General features: G+C 44.2%; 1 protein-coding gene across 1 annotated transcript in view; it reads right to left on the bottom strand.

Moving 5' to 3' along the window:
* The window catches only part of smarcd1 (SWI/SNF related, matrix associated, actin dependent regulator of chromatin, subfamily d, member 1), a 37,545-nt gene extending 21,450 nt beyond the window's left edge, over nt 1-16,095 (bottom strand). The window contains exons 1-4 of the mRNA XM_052009602.1: nt 15,817-16,095; nt 3,170-3,363; nt 2,013-2,055; nt 1,044-1,166 (exon numbers count right to left, since the gene is read on the bottom strand). Of these exons, the coding sequence (XP_051865562.1) occupies nt 1,044-1,166; nt 2,013-2,055; nt 3,170-3,363; nt 15,817-15,972 (516 nt within the window). The 5' untranslated portion in view covers nt 15,973-16,095. The remainder of the gene's footprint in view (nt 1-1,043; nt 1,167-2,012; nt 2,056-3,169; nt 3,364-15,816) is intronic.
* Between the last annotated feature and the right edge of the window lie 4,320 nt (nt 16,096-20,415).

Here is a 20,415-nt window from a genome sequence, read left to right as displayed (position 1 = left end):
GCAAACTTAGGAAAAAAGACAATGAAGTAAGTTATTCAAGCCCCTTGAGTCTGATTCATCTATAATTTATTCCCTTTACCTGCATTGGCTCGGTAAGCTTTAACAATTCTGCCTAGCAAAATCTAATTATCTTGCAGGCTCAATTTTTGTTTTTAAGATGGAAGGGACTCAGATTTCCAACCTAGAGCCTAGTTGGAGTACATGGTTCAGTTCCACACAACCAGCATATCTTGTCATGAGTTAGTGGAGAAACACTGCATAATTCAAGTGTGCAGACCACACTGTGAATTCTTAAATAGTACTTGGAAAGTGGTTATTCCAACTGTTACCATTTCTGCCCTCAATGACACCTCAATCTTTTGGCTCTCTGAAGGAGACCCATTTATTAATTGTCTACCTTGGCTGCCAAAACAATGGCTTGAGAAAAAATGTATTAATACGCTTGGCTACCCACACGTTAAAGTGGATTAAATGCTGCTACATTAACCCAGAGGGCACAAATGCAGCATAAGCTATCACAAGCAGATTGATTTGCACAGTCAATAAGCAAATAAAATTGCAACCAGATGCTCGGTGAAGGTTGAGGAAAGAAGCCAGAAATGATCTTCAAAACCCTACAAAGAGCATTGAAAGAAGCCTTCGTATATCCCAACTCTAAGTAATATTTTGATGCATCCTATTTATAGTACAAGAAGTTCACATACTTCACTTCACATAATGATAAACTGGCACCAGGCTTAAGTTCGAGGAAAAAGGAACAAAACCAGACGCTCAGAATATGAAGTGGCACAATATAGATGACAATTACAGTAAAATGAGTTGTACAAGGTATGAAATGGTTTTGGTAATATACATTCCTGTTGGTTGTGCACAACTGTTTCATAATGAAATTTCAAGGAATTTCGTTCCATTTTTAGAAACCATTCAATATTTGTTTTTGATAGTTGTTTGAAGTGTTGTAGCCTGATTGCTTAAAAACAAGGTTTTGGTAAACTAAAATACAGACTCTCTCCAAGTAATTGAGATTGTACAAGTTGTTTTACCTTTATTGGTCTTTTCAATGCTTCCTGGATATCCAGGCGTTTCCTCATTATAGTCTGGTCCAACTTCCTCTCAAATGCCAGCAAGTCCATATAGGCTTGGGACTCTGGCACCAGCTCCCGGATCTATGACAAAAAGGTTAATGTACACAATGATCATCACTGGTGAACACAAGCCTACCTTCTTTTCAAAGACACAATTGGCATCCTCAGTGACTTTGGCACACACTGGCTTCTTCCACCTATCCACAACCTTTGTTTATTGTTTACCTACGCGTGACTGTCTCAACATTTTTCCGTCCTTACCCATCCAACAATAGCAGGAAATCCTCCAGCAACAAATTCTCTTCCTAGCCCAGTGTATTTACCAATGGAGTTGCCAAAAGGATCTATAACACCAACCCCCCTCCCTCCTTTTCATCAACATCTTGCTCCTTGAAGACAAACATGAATGCTTACATCTGGTTCTACTTCTCTACCATCTCTCAAACACTCCAATGTCTGTGATGAACTACATGTCCAACATCCAGTCTCGAATGAATCAGAAATTCCAGTTAAACACTAGGAAGTTCAACGCCATTCCCTTCAGCTCCTGCCACATAACCTGTGCGAATTTCAACAATTCTAGAACATTTTTACCTATTGAGGGAGGGAGAACCAAAACATTCTGAGTGTGATTTGAAATAAGGTTCCAGCAATAAACATTAATCCCACTGCACCACAGTTATCTAACTACATCAAGCATTAATCCTCACCTCCCCTCCCAAAAATGTACCTTGCCTCCCAATCAGCCGTCGCGGCCACTTCGTAGACGTTGATTGACAAAAGACTATGACCAGCTCACCACACCCACCTTCAGCTGGAACTAGTTTGTGAAAATTCCTTTTTTTTTAAAAATTCAAAACTTTTGGATTAGCTACCAAAAATCAAGAATGTGGTGCAAGAAAATATTTAACAGAAAAGAAAACTCACCCTCTGAGGTAGAATTTTATCCGCCATTTTCTTCTTCTTTGCACTGTTTGAATGGAAGAGTAAACATGTTACCCTGGCAACTGATCTTCCAAAATTGCCCACTCCAAAATGGAGCCCTTCTAATACTCAGACTGAGTGCAAGGATCATTAGAACCATTAAGAGATTACCTGGCATAAATAGACATCAAAACATCGTCAAACAAAAACATAGCAACTACTGATAAAACTGATCAAATGTCAGGTCAAAATGGAGCCACACAGCTCTTGTTGCAAAAAAACAAGCTGTTGGTTCTGCTCTTGTTGCATCCCCTCTTCTCTAAATTGCGAACTCACATGCCTTAAACTCTAGGTCCGAAGCTTCACACCCAATGCTCAAAATCCCTCAACTTTCCCCACTACTGGAGTAAAGCTCAACGGATACAGACAGCCATCCAGTGCCTCGAAGTGGCTATATGTGCAAAGCTAGGCTGTCAGTGTCAGTAGGCTATTTGATGACATAGAGAAGATATTATAGGAACAGCGAATCCTGCTGTTAACGTAATGTGCACACCCACACTTGCACTTCAGTGAAGGGTCAATGAAGTGGAAAAATCAGTCCAGGCGTATGAAAGTAACATTGTGCCTAAACTGCTCTCTTGGTTGAAAGCAACAACCTTAGTTCACAGCAAGGGGTAATCTTCTACGCTACAGTCCTCACCACTATACCACTGACCCTCAGCATGAGAGCCACTAACAGCAAGTAAATTACATCAAAGCCAAGATACCTGCGATAAACATCGAAGAATGCACATAGTCTGCACACTGCAGTGTATTTACCCACTAAGCCATCTGGGTTCTTCACATTAATGGATGACAAAAATAAATATGACAAAGCACAAAGATAATAGCATGATCTAAACGGCTAACCTTAGGTGTACAACTTTGAAAGAGTTGTACTGTCGGAAGGATATTGATTTTGTTGTCTGAAAGCACAGAACCACATCTTGCAACGTGCCAGCAACTTTAAAGGGACGGAAATTAACAAAGGCATCCATTTCCAGCAGGTCCAGAATAATTCTGGTACTGCCCCTGCACACTTTGCCTACTTCAAAGCACATCCTTTCTTCCACAGTCAGTCTGCAGTGAATAATGAGAAACTTGAGAGGTACTGGACATACTTGTGATTGCGGTTCTGGGCTGCCTGTTGCTGCACCTGTTGAATCTGCTGTGGAGCTGGTCGTTTGCGAGACTGGTCCATCATCGATTGAGGCATGCCTGGTCGAACTGACGGACTCCCAGCATACGAAGGACCCGGCGGACCCATAGAAGCCGCTTGAGGGGGCATGCGGCTGCCGGGAGGCATCCCTGGACGCTAGTTATGTAGAAGAAAACAAAATGCAATGTTAAATAGGTCTTGACCTTGCTTGGAGCAGCTGAAATCAGCAAACAACCAAAGCACAATATAAAGCAGCCTTTTGTTTTACTGAGAAAATGCCATAAACTGCCGAGATTCGAAGAGAATTTTGAATGGGTTACATTAAAACAGTCATACAATACCTTGACAAACGTGCATTATATAATACCCAGAGAGATTAAGTCAAGGACTAGGAAGCAAAACTATAAACAGTAAGATAGGGCAGCAGCAAGCTCAATTTACAAGTGATAAGAACAGCAATTTCAGTATTAAATCTCAAGACACCAAAACTGTCTGATGGTGCTTAGTGCACAGCTCAAGGCCAGGGTCTGTCTGCTGCAAATATGAGCACAACACAAAAAGGACAAGTTTCTCCATGAAATGCACTCCATCTGATCAATTAAAGACCTAGATTGGAAAAGATGATAGAGGAAAAAGGGTACAGTTTACTGGCCCCTCATCCACAGACCAGCACATCCTCAAATTACCACGGTTTGGAGAGAGGAGAGTAGAAATAATGGAAGTGTAATAATGACAATTTACAGAGAAGTTTCAACAGAATTGTGCTCCAGAAGCAAGGACATGAAACTGTCAAGCAGGCAGTTCTGCTCCTTTCTCTGTCAAACAGCAGGCAACTGCTACAATATGACCCAACATCTGAAATACAAAAACTCCAGTTGTGTTGCTTTAGGGGTAGGGCGGGGGACTTCAACAATAGCCGGTAAAAATTAGTTGCATAGAAAAAAATGAAGCGACTGATCATTAATACGTACATCAGGACAGGCACAATTCAATCGGTCAACCTGCTGTACAGAAGGCTGCAACCGATTCTGCAGTCGCTAGGAAATGCAACTAGAAAAAAATGCAACCCCTTCCTCTCTAGGACAGGAGTCAATTGATAGGCAAACCTCCGAACCCAAAACACTGCATTACAATTGACAAAAAAAAAATTACATGTTAAGAAATAAAGGCTTTGTTAATAAGAAAAGAACCCTTACCAAACCATAAGCAAGAAATTCAAAGAGTTTGCTCCTGGTTGATGACTGCATGCCACACGTCCCTTTCAAACACCCTTTGTCTGTGTGCTGTGCTCTACTTTACTGCACTCTCGTTTAGCAAGCTGATGCTGTCGCTCTTGGGCATCCGACATTTTATCGTTAGGAGGATGTAATCGCCCCAACTTTACAAGAAATTCAGCAAATCAACAAACTACAGATGCAACCAACATGCCAGAATATGCTGTTATATGGTTCAGCCCAAGGCTCTTTGACGTGTATTCTAAACACCACAAAGAAATGAATCAGTGAAAGACCTTGTAGCAGCAGTTGTCGCGTCACTTGTGCATGCCTTTCAGCTTCATACTACTGCTCTTGCAGGTCTCAGCTAATTAACATCAAGACTCAAAAGAGAAAGGGCCTGTCTTGCATAGAGCAAAACAGTTGCCAGCAGTGAAGGGTGTTCAGGAAAAGCCATGAATGTCAGAACAAATCAAGCCGAATTGTGTGCAATTAAATTCCATTCAATGCAAGACAAAGTTTTAAATGCAGAAAATTAAAATTTTCAGAAGTGTTTCATCAGCAGGGACATCAGCAAAAATGCCTTATAAACAGCTAATTACAGAAAGGCAGTGATATAAGTCTTTGCTATATGGGAAAAAAAAATCGAGGGGCTTCAGAATCAGAACCAGGCATATGTCAAAGGTGGAGTCAGTCTTTGCTGATTTGGACCAATGTTGAATATAAATTTTTACTGTGTCAGCCATGACTCAATCCTTCCATCACAGAATCAGAAAGTTGCGGGTTTGAGCCCAACTCTTGAGATTGGCACTGCACACAGCACCCTGTGTGCTGCTCTTCAGAAGTGCTGTCCTTCAGAAGAACATTAATCTTAGGCATGTCCACCATTCTGGTCTGATGTAACTTATCCAATGGCACAATTAGAACAGTGGGGATTTCACACTGGATGGCCTAGCCAACAATTTTTGCCCAACCAGCATTTTACTCACCGTAATACACAGTTGGGTGCCCTGAACCATAAAAAGTGTTAGATGGATGCAAGTTCTGCCTTCCAAAAGACAGTATTAGGGAGGGGTGACAGAAAGCTTGGTGAAAAAGTAGATTGTATGGAAGGGCAATAGAAGGATTAGCATCTACAAACTATCCCACAGAGCAGAAAGTATGCAACAATACAGGAACATCTCCAAAGAAAATAACATAACTTAGTATTCCCTGCACTTACACCAGCCACCATGGACAAGCTGGCCACAAAGCAAGGAGACAAACCAAACTCAACTGACGTTATTGGCGAAATCCAAACAACCCACGAGTCAGAGTTATCTGATCAATCCACAGGGCACATGCCTCCAATCTAAATCTCAAGGATAAAGTTTGATAATGAATGAAGATAACAATGTTTTCCGCAGAATATTGAAGCAGATTGAAAAGCAAAAAAAAAGTAAATTCTAGAAATCCAAAATAAAAACAACAGAAAATGCAGTAGATACTCAGCAGGTCAGGCAGCATACGTGGAGAGAGAAAGGTAACATTTCAGGTTGGTGACCTCAGGAAAAGTGGTAATTGATCTGAAATGCACAAGAAGTGCTGGAGGAACTCAGCAGGTCAGGCAGCATCCATAGAGGGAAATAAACAGTCGACATTTTGGGCCGAGACCCTTCATCAGGACTGGAAAGGAAGAGGGCAGAAGCTGGAATAAGAAGGTGGGGGGAGGGGGAGGAGCACACGCAGGCAGCGGATAAGTGAGATCAGGTGACAGGCGAGTCCAGGTGAGAGAGGGAAGGTAGTGGGTGGGAGAGAAGATGTAATAAACTGAGAGGTGATAGGTAGTATTGTGTATTGCATTGATCTGAAATGTTCTCTCTTTTCCTCTCCTCACAGATGATGTTGTCTGCTGAACATTTCTGGCATCTGTTTTTATAGAGCAGCAGATTGGTTAGATTTGATGCGATTCAAGTACTAAGCCCAACAATAGCAACCTGGCAGCAGTTTGACTAGATTGCAACCAACGCAAAATAAAACAACCCAAGATTATAGAAGTCCAAAGGGAAAATCTGGGTTCAAAGCTCGGACACACAAACATTTTAGGCAAATTCTTAGCTTTCTCTCCACATTACTTTAAAGCACTACCAATCCCAATAAGGTTTTTGCTGACACTGTCAAGTGCACTTAAATTTCTGACAGTAAACATAGTCCCTGGAAGGACAGCTCTGAGATGGCATCAGACTGATGTTTCAGGTCAGATGCATGGGTCCCGGATGTGCTTTGCAAATCACAGTCATGTATGGACCAATCCACTAGACAGGGCCCAACTGCCAAAAGTTTGGCTTTGATCCCACAGTAATCTCCGCTGTGCCAGGGCGGTACAGTGACGCAGCTACTGGAGCTGCTGCCACACAGCTGCAGAGACCCAGGTTCAATCCCAACCTCGGGTGCTGTGTGGAGTTTACACATTCTCCCTATGACCATGGGGGCTTCCTCCAGGAGCTCCAGTTTCCTCCCACATCCCAAAGACATGTGGGTTGGTTGATTAACTGACTGCTGTAAATTAACACCAGTGTATAGAGGAGTGATAGAATTCAGAGGGAATGTGGGGATAATAAAAAGGAATTAATGTTGGTTTGGTGCAAATTGGTGTGGACTCGCTGGGCCAAAGAGTCTTTTTTCACTCTGTTTGAACCTGTGACTCCATGAGTAAATGCCAAAGAATCTCCTCTCTTGGTGGATATCTGGTAACACTTGCTGGATGACGGAGTGTGGCTGTGCATGGGATTAGCTACAATGTAAGAACAGCTGAAGAAGCTAAAATCTTGTATTTATGAAAAGGAGACAGAAGAGGCAGGCTGGGGAAAAAGGCGAATGTTGAAGCTACATTTGAAATATGAACACCAGCTGTCTGAAGTGTTTGAAGGGCTAAGTAGCAAGTTGTCATAAGATACCAACTTCACGGTAGCAAATAAGGAGCTACTTTCATAGAGCTTCAACACTGCTGAAAACATTTTTAAAGTATCACAGAATCATAGAATATTACAGCATAGGCCGAGAGTCTGTGCCTGCTTTTTCGAACAGCAAGGTAGTTCATGAAATCATAGAAATTTATGGGACAGAAGGTGGCCATTTGCCCCATCTTGTCCATACCAGCCAAAAATGAAGCCACATAGATTACTTCCACTTTCCCACCTCATGTTCCAGCTCATCAAGCACTCAACCACAAGAACATAATCTGTTGTCAACGTGGCCAGCATTAATCTGATGGCTCTATGGGAAACACACGATTTTCCACTTTACCTATTTCAGTAAAAATCACAAGCAGTTGAAGGGAAAAAAATCTTGCATCTTCAAGAGGGCCTAATGTAGGTTAGAGCCTATTCGTTGTTAAATCCTTCGGGAGGAAGCAAACCCCGGCCAGGCTTGACCAATATGCATTGGAGACCGGAATCCTGATAAACAGCATTGGTTTATGCTTTCTGCCATCAATGAACTGGGTCATATAGCGCAATATCTGTTTCAGTACTGACAACTGCTGCTTTTGTACCAGTGTATGTTAACTTTGTGTGGACAATTAAAACTGAACGCCCTTAACCATTTAGGTGTTGCGTTGAAGCACTAATTCCAGAATACCTTCTGGTCCCCACAAGAAAATTAACTCTTACAGTAGGATGAGCTTGGGCTTGGATATAATGCCATCTGTGGTCATGAAACCCATGGCATACAATCTCAGCCTACACAAACCACTTAGGCATGGGGTTGGAACCAGTGTGTCGCGAACTTGAGCCAGTACTGCAGAGAAAAACCTGACCATCTCCAAGTTTAACAAAAATTCCAAAGTTCCAAGAAAGAAAGGAAATAAGATTTCCCCGGCGCGGCAGAGTTCTTCCTGGAGTCCTAAAACTATTTCTCCTTCTTAGACAGTCCCTCAGGAACAAGGATAACTTGTCTCTATGCCAGTTTTGTGGGTTCCAAGGTGGCTGATAAGGCCAACATGAGATCTGCAGACTCTGCCACAGATGGGGCAGAAGGGACTTGCCGGGAGGGGTGGGCAGGTCGCCGTTTTTGTTGGGCTTCCACATACTACCAAAGAGACTCGAGGTTCTCATTGTCAGCTCTCAACCAAAATCACGATCCATGATCAGATTGCTGCTTGTGGGAGCTTGCTGATTGAAAGTATCCTGACTGGTTGCATCATGACCTGGTTCGGCAATTCCAACGCACAGGAACGCAAGAGGCTGCAGAGAGCAGTGGACACAGCCTAGTCCATCACGGGCACAGCCCTCCCCACCACTGACAGCATCTACATGAGGTGCTGCCTGAAGAAGACGGCATCTATCATCAAGGATCCCCACTACCCAGGTCATGTCCTCTTCTCACTGCTACCGTCGGGCAGGAGGTACAAAAGCCTGAAGTCCCACACCACCAGGTTCAGGAACAGCTACTTTCCTACAACCATCAGGTTCTTGAACCGACCTGCACAACCCTAACCCTACCTCAGCAACGGAACACTACAGACCACCTCTTGTACTGCTGTGGACTTGTCTGTGATTGTGCAAAAACAAGACATTAGTGCAAAAAAACTCTTTTCTTCTCTCTTCACTTTCTTGTGTAATGTACAACTTGTATTCTGTGTGCTGTCTGTACCTACGTGCCTGTGATGCTGCTGCAAGTTTTTCACTGTACCTGTACCTCACCGCACTTGTGCACATGACAATAAACTTGGCTTGGCTTGACTTGCTGTGTACAAATTGGCTGCTACATTTCCAACATTACCAGAGCGACAACATTTCAGCGACTGCAAAATATTTTGAGGTGACCTGAACAGGACACAAAGGGTGCTACCTAAATGAAAGTCCCCTTTTCTCTTCATGTCTGCGACACTCTGAAATCATTTGTATCCTATTAATTATGTTACATTATTAATTAAGCACCATTATAGAAGCACAAGGCAGTGCAGTGCAGTGCAGGAGCACACAATCATCATCATTGGAATGACCGGTTAATCTTTAGTGTTGTTCAGGGAAAAGTATCCACTTAGGCTCTGGGAGAACTCTCTGCTCTCTTCCAACAAGCGCTACAGGATCTTTAATACCCACTGACCAAAAGGATAACGTCTCTGTTCAAAACCTCTACCCAGAGACAAAACATGAAAAAAATCATACATAACTGAAGCGTCAGCCAAGATTACATACTGGTACTTTCCATTTGGCTGTCTTCTGGTTATTGTAAAGCACCTTCAGGTATTCACACGCTTGGCCAAAATTCAAGACAGTTTCAGAAAATGACTGGTCAGAGACTGGAAGAAACAAGACATTGAAAACAAGGCAGAGAAAGTTGTTAAGAGACTTTTGCTTAAAACTGGGCGGCTTTCAGTTGGTCAAGACTTGTAATTTAAACTTAATTGGAGGAAACTGCATTTGAAATTAATCTAGTTCTGAAAGCATCCCAGGTGACCCTCAGAACACCTATTTCAGAAAAAGACTATTAAACACATAAGCAAATCCATTAAAAATGAAAAAAAATGCTTTACTGCCTGCAGCATGCTATTATCATGTAACTAGCATGAACAACTAGGCTCAGAATAACTTAATCAATCCTGGGAAAAAGACAGAGCATTCGCTAAGCCAGCAGTACAAAAACAAAACACTGCACTAACAAACCACAAATTAAATGCAATCAAGTTCTAAGCTCCTATATGTTTCTAGAACATCAAATTTCTACAATGAATATATCAATACATGCACAAATTTACAGTCTTCGTACCAGAATTTAAAGCACAAATCGAACTTTGAAACAATGTTAGAGCATTTGTTTAATCAAACCAAAGCAATCCCTAAAAGCAGAATTAAAAAGGATCTGATAAAAATACAATGAAACGTGGATAATGTTTTAAAAAAATGCACACAATGAAAGGTGAGAGCATGTGGATGAATGATGAGCCACATAACTGGTTCTTTAACCCACAAACTTTGTGACATCCTATAACTATTCTGACTATTTTCTAAAGTTGTCTATTAAACAAAATAAGAGAACTTCCTTTCGGCCATTAATAGAATGTTTTCTATTTCTCTTCATTCCAAAGACTGTGGCTCCACAAACACCAGGCATCCTCCATTGTCAGTGCATTTCCGGTAGCCAATTCCTCTTCAGAGAGGATCACAGCCAAATACAATCCTGCTCCCAGCAAACAATGCCATGCATGCTTTCCATAAAGGTCTCTGGACTGCAGCCAAGAGCTGCTTTTTCACCATCTTTGGTAAGAGCATCAAGAACCACAGCTACTTTAAGGGATCTGTTTTTGTGTCAGGATAGCTCTGGATTGATAGTGATGCTCTCTTTGGGAGCAAAGACTACATTGATAGGGAGTAGCATAATGAAACTGGAACAGATCAACCAGCAGTGAAAAGTTAAAAGAAATGCAGCAAGAATAGTAAGGGTAGCAGACTTTAATTTAGCTGTCAGTCTAGTTGGCTGAGCCACTAGCACTCGCCTCTGGTTAAAAGGTTGTGGGTTCAAGAACCACTCCAAAGACTTGAGCACAAAATCAAGGCTGACATTCTCCAAGGCAAGGTTCCACCCACGTACAGAGGAAGGTGCTGGCTTTCAGAAGATACATTAATCCTAGGACCCATCTCCCCTCTCAGGTATAAAAGATTCCATATTATTCCGCAGAGTCGGGAGTTACCCCTGAGCTGTGAAAAGTGAGATACGGAATGAGCTTATACAAAAAGGTGAGATATAGAGCCATAAGTAAATGAGAAGACATTTAAGTAAAAAAAATTTGCTCTTTGCCTTTCTCAAAGAACCAATAACTATCTTCAAACTTGTGCTAATCTGTTTACACTCCTTAAGTGATCAGAGAGATAAAGCCTCTCAACACTCTGTAGCTTTTTAAGAGATCGTGAGACACTATTCAGCCCTGACCAGTGGTGAACCACAACTGACATACCCAGGGTCCCAAAAGGACTAAAACATTTCTGCTCTGCTGAGTACTCAATTGCGCAATCCAACATCCAAATCCCATCCTACAGCATTAGACCAGTTGATACTGGAGTTTTCATCCAACTCTAAAGTAACCAGCTCTAATGCAAAAAACTCCAAGACAAATCTGGTAGAATTCCCTCACTGCACACAGCATAATACATTCTGTATACTCAGCACAGTGTTCATCAACAGGGAGAATGCTCTCGGGGTTCCTGACCCTTGGCACAAACACAAAACTGAGCAAACCTATGACTAGTAAATGTACAGGCATCAGTTCCTCTACAAGGAGATATTTAGGTTTACCACTGTCAGGATGAATCAGACCACTAATGACCTGTGTGTGTTATCTATCTCTAATGTTCTTCAGTAACCTATCAACCAGATGGTTTAATCTACAACTTATTCCCATGGCAACCCAAGCCTTACCCAGAGATATTCCTTTTGTCCTAACCATTTCTCCCCCACCCTCTATGCGGCTTAAAACTAACCTGTGTTTTTTCCTGTTGAAACGTTAACTGTTTCTCTTTCCAGAGATGCTGCCTGACCTGCTGAGTGTTTCCAGCATTTCCTGTTGTGATATTGATGGCGAGCTTCATTTCTGACCACAAGATGAGCTCCTATACACACAACCACGCCAAGACTGCCTGCTTCCACTTCTGCAATGTTACCCAATTCTGCTACCGCCTCACATCATCATCTGCTGAAACACTCATTCATGCCAAGAGTCTCCTTAACATCCTCCTATATTCCACTCTCCATTGTGAAAGTCGACCTGCGCTGTAATAAAGCAGACAACAGCAGAACCAAGGAGCGTACAATTAATGCTTTATTATTTTAATGCTAGTGGGAGTGAGGGATACAGAGAAAGAGTAAACAGTGTAACCCGAGCTCTGTACTGATCCCCACTTAGAGATTTACAGGTTAGTGTCCCTCCTTTTATGCTTAATCCGTGGGAAGTTGCACATACTAAGGCAGTTGCTTACAGCAAGCTTTTAGCAAAACAAGATGTGTTTTAAGAACTTTTGTTGCTCACCAGCACCTGTATATTTTACAGTCATAACTATAGTCACCCCATGGTTGAGGCAATATCATGCTATGGGAAGAATAGCTGCACACCATTAACCCTTACATTTCCAGGTTAACCCTTACTTTCCCAGTTACCTTTTACACCATAAACTTTAGGTTATTCAGAAGTCTGTTGCCTCTGTCCTGACTTCAAGTCCCATTGATTATCATCCCACATTAAGTGATCTACAAATGCACCTGGTTAAGCAATGCCTTGATTTAAAAATTCTCATTTTCAAATTCTTCCAAAGCCATGCAGCTTTCGGTGTGACTATGGACCCATATCCCAACCCTCCCCACACTTCTAATTTTAGCCTCATGCTCATCTCCGATTTTAAATTCCACTTTGGAATGCCTTCTCTAAACCTCTGTTTTAATCCCTTTTAAAATTATCCTAAAACCAAACTCCAATCAAGTCTTTGGTCATCTGACCCAACAATATACACCTCCTGACTTGGTGAAAAATTCTACTGGCCAAAGCTTTTGTAAAGTGCCTTTGGATGTTAAAAGTGAGTTGTTGAACGGGGGTTACTTGAAATCTCTACGTGAACCAAAGCACTTCAGAGCCACAAATAAAATTCCCCTTTTCTTGGTCAAATACCAAGAGAAGTCAGGCATGGCTTTAGTTTGTATTGCCCAAAACATGGCACCAGCTTGCAGTGTAGCCTTGATTATGTACTCGAGTCTCTGGAACGGCTACCAAATTGTCAGACCATTTGCCCAACATCCAGAATAAGATGAGCAGAAATTTCCTCCAATGAGGCTTCAGTCTTTGGTTCTCGTCATAAGCTCTGTTCCCTGACCATCCATTCCATCCCTGCTTCCAACAAATGTCTGAAACTGATAAAGTCTGTTTGCAACCTCAAGGGTCATCTCACCCCCAAACTGAATTTTGCTATGACCAGCTACTTCCATCTCTATCGTACTGTTTGTATCCCTTCCCTATCCCATCCTGCCACAGCTCATATACTGCTGAAACCATAAACACTAGTCTTGCTTATTTCAACAGATTCCTGGCCAACTTCCATCATTCTGTTCTATATAAACTTGATGTCATCCTAAACTGTCTATGTCCTAACTTGCACCAAGTCCCATTCACCCATCATCACTATGCTTGCTGATCTACAATGGTTCCCTATTTTTGTTTATTTATCATGGGACATGGATGTCACTGATGATGTCATCATTTATTGTCCACCCATACCGAGGTAGTTAAAAGTGCACCATTCTCATGTGCTTGGAGTCAGATACAGGCCAGACCAAGTAAGGTCAGATTTCCTTTGACAGACAGTAGTGACCCAGCTGGGTATGCAACAGTTAAGCAACACCTCAATTTTAAAATTCTTGCCTGTGTTTTCAAATCCTTTCGTGGCCCCATTCCTGTAATCTCTTCCAACTGTAGAACCCTCTGAAATAACTGCACTATTCCAATGCTGGCCTCTTGATCATCCCTCAAGTGCGCAGCCGTGCCTTGAACTGCTGAATTCCTAAAGTCTGGAATTCTCTCTCCTTCCTTCTTTGAAAGACGCCTTAAAACCTACCCCAACCAAGATCTGCCATCTGCCCTAAAATAAGTGGTCTGACAAGAACTTTGTTGAATGAGAACCCTGTGAGATGCCTTGCAAAATTCTTGCTATGTTAAGGGTGCTTTGAGTCATACAGCGTGGAAACAGACCCTTTGGCCCAACTCGTTCAGGCCACCCGAGATGCCCACTTAAGCTAGTCTCATGTTTGACTCATATCCCTCTAAATATTTCCTATCCATGTACCTGTCCAAGTGTCTTTTAAATGTTCAGCGGTCAATCTTCAATAAAAGAGTCCAGATGCTGTTTTGAAGAGGCAATCTCATCTTTTCTTGTTAAACAATGGTTGGAAGTGATGATAAATCAATGTCACCAGTTCAGATGGGAGGAGAGGAGAACTGACTTCACTTTGGTGCTACCAATCTATTCCACTCTTGTCCAGAAGGGAATTTTTGGGGTGAGCTTCCCTGGATGGGAAGGGACTCAAAACTCTTCCACGAGACACCTTTCGGTTTAGCAATGACTGCGGGCCCAGTGTGTGGGATTTCCTGCACTCTACCCTGGCAGTTCTCCCCACACATCACCTGCTAGTCCCGTGTGGCCGAGGTCACCTGACATCTCACGTGGGTCCTGAGTGAAGGTCCTGGTGGGCGAGACTACATGGAGTCATGGTCATAGAGCCCTAAAGCATGGAAACAGGCCCTTCGGCCCAACTGGTCCGTGCCTACCACAGTGTCAACCAAGCTAGTCTCGTTTGCCTGCATTTAGCCCATACCCCTCTAAACCTTTCCTATCCATATACTGGTCTTTTAAATGTTGTTAATGTACCTGCCTCAGCCACTTCCTCTGGCAGCTCATTCCATATACAGACCACTCTCTGGGTGAAGAAGTTGCCCCCCAAATTCCTATTAAATCTTTCCCTTCTCACCTTAAACCTGTGCCCTCCAGTTCTTGATTGCCCAACCCTGGGAAACAGACTGTGTGCACTCACCTTATCTATGCACCTCATGATTTTATACACCTCTATAAAGTCACCCCTCAGTCTCCTACACTCCAAGGAATAAAGTCCTAGCCTGTCCAACGTTTCCCTATAACCAAGTCCCTTGAGTCCTGGCAACGTTCTTGTAAATCTTTTCTGCACTCTTTCCAGCTTAATGACATCTTTCCTTTAGCAGGGTGATCAAAACCGAACACAACTTTGTACACAAATCTGCACTCCAAGTGCAGTCGCACCAACGTCTTGTACAACTGCACCAAAACACCCCAGCTTCTATACTCAGTGCCCCGACTGATGAAGGCCAGCGTACCAAACGCCTGCTTCACCAGCCTGTTGAAGTTAAAGGTGCCACCCCACCAATCTGATACCCACAAAGTTTTTTTTATCCGAGCTTGGATTGTTTGAATTCTTGAAGCTTGAAAATGAAAGACAAAACCTAACGAGCTTGCAAAAATGAATAAAAAACAACTTTTCCCATCCCGGGCAATAAAACAGACGTCGTAAGGAACCAGTGGGTCGGAGGGAGCAAATGAACAAAGAAAAAGAGGGGACGGGGGCTCCTCCCGCCATTGATGCTGCCTGGCCGGAATATTTCCGGCAGTCTGCGGATCTACTTCAGAAAACCAAGGGTCCGGCTCCGGAATGAGAAGCCAACTGTCCCGGGAGGTTAGAAGGGAGGCGGGGGGGTTTGATCAGCCTGCTGTAGCACCCTGAGGAAGGGCCGGGGGTCCCGGGACGTCCGTACACCCCTACCCCTACCCCCACCCCCATCCCCACTCCCACCCCTGCCCCCACCGGCCCAAGTTACAAGCCCCAGCCCCGACTGCCCCTCACTTACCGGGTATCCCTGCCCCGGCATGGCCGAGCGGAACATGCTCTGCTGCTGACTGGGCGGCATTCTCCCTGCGCCCTGGCCCTGGACCTGGCCAGGCCCAGCCCCCGCTGCCATGGCCGCCGCGCCCGCATTCATTGTCTGGAACCCTCGCGCCGCCATCTTCCACCAGTAACCTGTTCGCACCGGAAACGGACCGAGGTCTTCCGGCGCGCTCTCCCATCGCGGCGGACCTCCCGCAGCAGCGCCCCCGGCGGGGCGGAGGCTTCACTGCCGCCGCCGGCGCCCCTCGCTGCAGCTGGAGGGCGGCACGCTCCAAACAGCGCCGCCAGCGGAGCGGAGGCTTCACTGCCGCCGACAGCGTCTCCCGCGGGCGGGACACACCGGCGACAGCGCCACCCGCGGGGCGGAGGCTGTACTTCCTCGATAGGGCCGCCCACTGCCCAGAGACACAGGACAATTCCATTTCCTCAGCTGTGATTAAGTTGGTCGCACTGAGACTCACTACAATGCAGAAGGAGACCATTCGGCCCGTTGGGTCCATGCCAGTTCCCAACAGAGCAAACTCATCAGTCCCATTCCCCATATTCCTGCAACTTCCTCTCTCACACATACCCGTGAAAACTCAGCCCTGATCTTTTTTGGTTGTTTTGCCCCTCACCCACACACTAGGGCCAATTCACAGCGGTCAATTGACCCACCAACCCCGCACGTTGTTGGGATGTGGGAGGAAACCGGAGCACCCCGGGGGGGAAACCCACACGGTCACGGGGAGGACGTGCAAACTCCACACAGACAGCAGACACAAGAGACTGCAGATGCTGGAACCTGGAGCAACAAACAATCTGAAGAAAGAACTCAGCGGGTTGAGCAGCATCTGTGGGGGGAAAGGAATTGTCAACGCTTTGGGTCAAAACCTTCAGGTCCTGATGCAGAGGTCCTGATGAAGGCCTTTATACTTTGAAATATATTCTGAGCAGCTTCAAGTTCCTGGGAGTCAACATCTCAGGGGATCTATCCTGGGCCCAACACATTGATGCAATCAACAAGAAGGCACGCCAGCAGCTCTACTTCATTAGGAGTTTGAGGACATTTGGTACATGACCAAAGACTCTTGCAAATTTCTACAGATGTACGGTGGAGAGCATTCTGACTGGCTGCATCACCGCCCGGTATGGAGGTTCCAATGTGCGGGATTGAAAGAGATTGCAGAGGGTTGTAGACTCAGCCAGCTCCATCATGGGAACAACCATCCCCACCATCGAGGACATCTTCAAGAGGCGGTGCCTCAAGAAGGCGGCATCCATCACTACAGACTCTCACCATCCGGGACAAGTTTGCAGATGATACCACCGTTGTAGGCCGTATCTCATACAGCGATGAGTCGGAGTACAGGAAGGAGATAGAGAGCTTGGTCGAATGGAGTCATGACAACAACCTTGCCCTCAATGTCAACAAAACAAAAGAGCTGGTCATTGACTTCAGGAAAGGGGGCGGTGTACATGCACCTGTCTACATCAATGGTGCTGAGGTCGAGAGGGTTGAGAGCTTCAAGTTCCTGGGAGTGAACATCACCAACAGCCTATCCTGGTCAAATCACGTAGCAACTACGGCCGAGAAAGCTCACCAGCGCCCCTACTTCCTCAGGAGGCAAAAGAAAATTTTGGTTTGTTGCCTTTGACTCTCACCAACTTTTACAGATGCACCACAGAAAGCATCCTATCTGGATGTATCACGGCTTGGTACGGCAACTGCTCTGCCCAGGACTGCAAGAAACTGCAGCGAGTTGTGGACACAGCCCAGCGCATCACGGACACCAGCCTCCCCTCCTTGGACTCTGTCTTTACCTCTCGCTGTCTTGGTGAAGCAGCCAGCATAATCAAAGACCCCACCCACCTGGGACATTCTCTCTTCTCTCTTCTTCCATCGGGTAGAAGATACAGGAGCCTGAGGGCACGTACCACCAGACTTAAGGACAGCTTCTACCCCACTGTGATAAGACTATTGAACGGTTCCCTTATACAATGAGATATACTCTGACCTCATGATCTACCTTGTTGTGACCTTGCACCTTATTGCACTGCACTTTCTCTGTAGCTGTGACACTTTACTCTGTGCTGTTATTGTTTTTACCTGTACTACCTCAATGCAGTCTGTACTCACTCAATGTAACTGTACTGTGTAATGAATTGACCTGTACAATCAGTTTGTAAGACAAGTTTTTCACTGCACCTCGGTACAAGTGACAATAGTAAACCAATACCAATACCAATGCCCTCTTCTCGCTACTACCATCAGGGAGGAGGTACAGGAGCCTGAAGACCCACACTCAGCAATTAAGGAACAGCTTCCCCTCCGCCATCAGATTTCTGAACGGTCCATGAACACCACCGCAATATTCCTCTTTTGCACTATTTATTTATTTAGTTTGTAATTTCTAGTAATTTCATGTCTTGCACTGTACTGCTGCCACAAAACAACACAGTTCACAACACATAAGTCAGTGATAGTTCTGATTCTGATTATCATAGTGCTGGGCTTGCAGGATCTTTCTCTGCACAAATACACCATTGTGTTTCCCAGTGCACTCCACTCCCATTGTGAGTTAGTGGAATATGCTATATAGACATGCCTTTTCCTTTGTTTTAAGACAAAGATTCGGAAATGGGAAAGATGTTTGATCAATTTTATCGTTGAACACAAAATCAAACTGCTGGAAATCCATAGCAGGCTTTCAGTGTCTGAAATTGAGCGAGAGCTGGTAATATTTCAGGTGAAGCCCCTGCATCAGAAGCTTCCTTCTCAAAAGCTGATAGCCTGCCATGTGTTTCTCTCACTTTCTTACATTTACCTCCAGCAGCTGCAGACTCAGTGGTTGGTAGACGAGACCTGGCAATCTGTATTCACTGATTGACACAGCTGGGTCCCCTTCCTTGGTTTCCCATGCAATCTCCTCAGTTAGTAGTATCATTATAAGCTAAATCTAGAAGGGCAAAGCTATCCAAACTATTCCAGCTCAGCTCAGCCATCAATAGTGAATTGGTGAAGCAGCCGGCATAATCAAAGACCCCACCCACCCGGGTCATTCTCTCTTCTCTCCTCTTCCATCGGGTAGAAGATACAGGAGCCTGAGGACACGTACCACCAGACTTAAGGACAGCTTCTACCCCACTGTGATAAGACTATTGAACGGTTCCCTTATACGATGAGATGGACTATGACCTCACGATCTACCTTGTTGTGACCTTGCACCTTATTGCACTGCACTTTCTCTGTAGCTGTGACACTTTACTCTGTACAGTTATTGTTTTTACCTTTACTACCTCAATGCACTCTGTACTGACTCAATGTAACTGCACTGTGTAATGAATTGACCTGTACAATTAGTATACAAGACAAGTTTTTCACTGTACCTCGGTACAAGTGACAATAATAAACCAATACCAATACCAATAGACTAAACCCCCTTCATGTGCCATCCAACTCCAGAAACTATATGTACAATGAAGATAATTGGTATTGGTATTGGTTTAATACTGCCACTTGTACCGAGGTACAGTGAAAAACTCGCCTTGCATACCGATCGTACAGGTCAATTCATTACACAGTGCAGTTACATTGAGTTAGTACAGAGTGCATTGGGTTATTATTGTCACATGTACTGAGATGCAGTGAGAAGCTTTTGTCTGCGTGCCATCCATACAGATCATTCCGTACATAAGTACATTGAGGTAGTACAAAGGAAAACAGAATGCAGAATATAGTGTTACAGTTACAGAGAAAGTGCAGTGCAGGCAGACAGATAAAGTGCAAGGGACATGACGAGGTAGACTGAGAGATCAAGAGTTCACCTTTAGTGTATGAGAGGTCCATTCAAAAGTCATACAGCAGGATAGAAGCTGTCCTTGAGCCTGGTGGTACGTGCTATCAGGCTTTTATATCTTCGGCCCGATGGGAGGGGGGAGAAGAGAGAATGTGCGGGGTCCGAGGGGTCTTTGATAATGTTGGCTGCTTTCCCGAGGCAGCGGGAAGTGTAGACAGAGTCTATGCAGGGGAGGCTGGTTTCTGTGATGGGCTGAGCTGTGTCCACAACTCTCTGCAGTTTTTTGCAGTCATGGGTGGAACAGTTGCTGCACCAAGTAAACTCCCCTGTTTGTAATCTTAGCACAAGTGAAATTTTTCAGCCAAGTTCTCACCACAGAAACTGCTATTCCCCATCCCCAAGTACATCTCGCCCATGGTGTGGTGTGAGATATCTGCGTCTCAGACCAATTGCCCTGGCGAGACATTGTATGAAAAAGAGCTATGAAACCTTTAGGACTCATGTTTGGACCATCTGGTGATTAATCTGACTGAGGTTTTCAAAGTCAAAGTCGAGTTTATTAACACCTGCATAAGTCCATGTGTGCACAGGGGCAATGAAAAACTTACTTGCAGCAGCATCACAGGCACAGAGCATTAGAGACACAACTTTCACAAGAAAAACATAAATTTAACACAATTTTTACAAGAAAGAACAAAATTAGAACAAAAAAAATCCAAAGTCCATTTTAGTGCAAGGTGATCAAATTAGTCATTGTGTTGCTATACTAAGGTAGTGACCGG

The sequence above is a fragment of the Pristis pectinata genome, chromosome X (genome assembly GCF_009764475.1).
Source record: "Pristis pectinata isolate sPriPec2 chromosome X, sPriPec2.1.pri, whole genome shotgun sequence".
Lineage (NCBI taxonomy): Eukaryota > Metazoa > Chordata > Chondrichthyes > Rhinopristiformes > Pristidae > Pristis > Pristis pectinata.
Note: the sequence above shows the minus strand (reverse complement) of the source record. Positions and strands in the feature narration are given on the sequence as shown.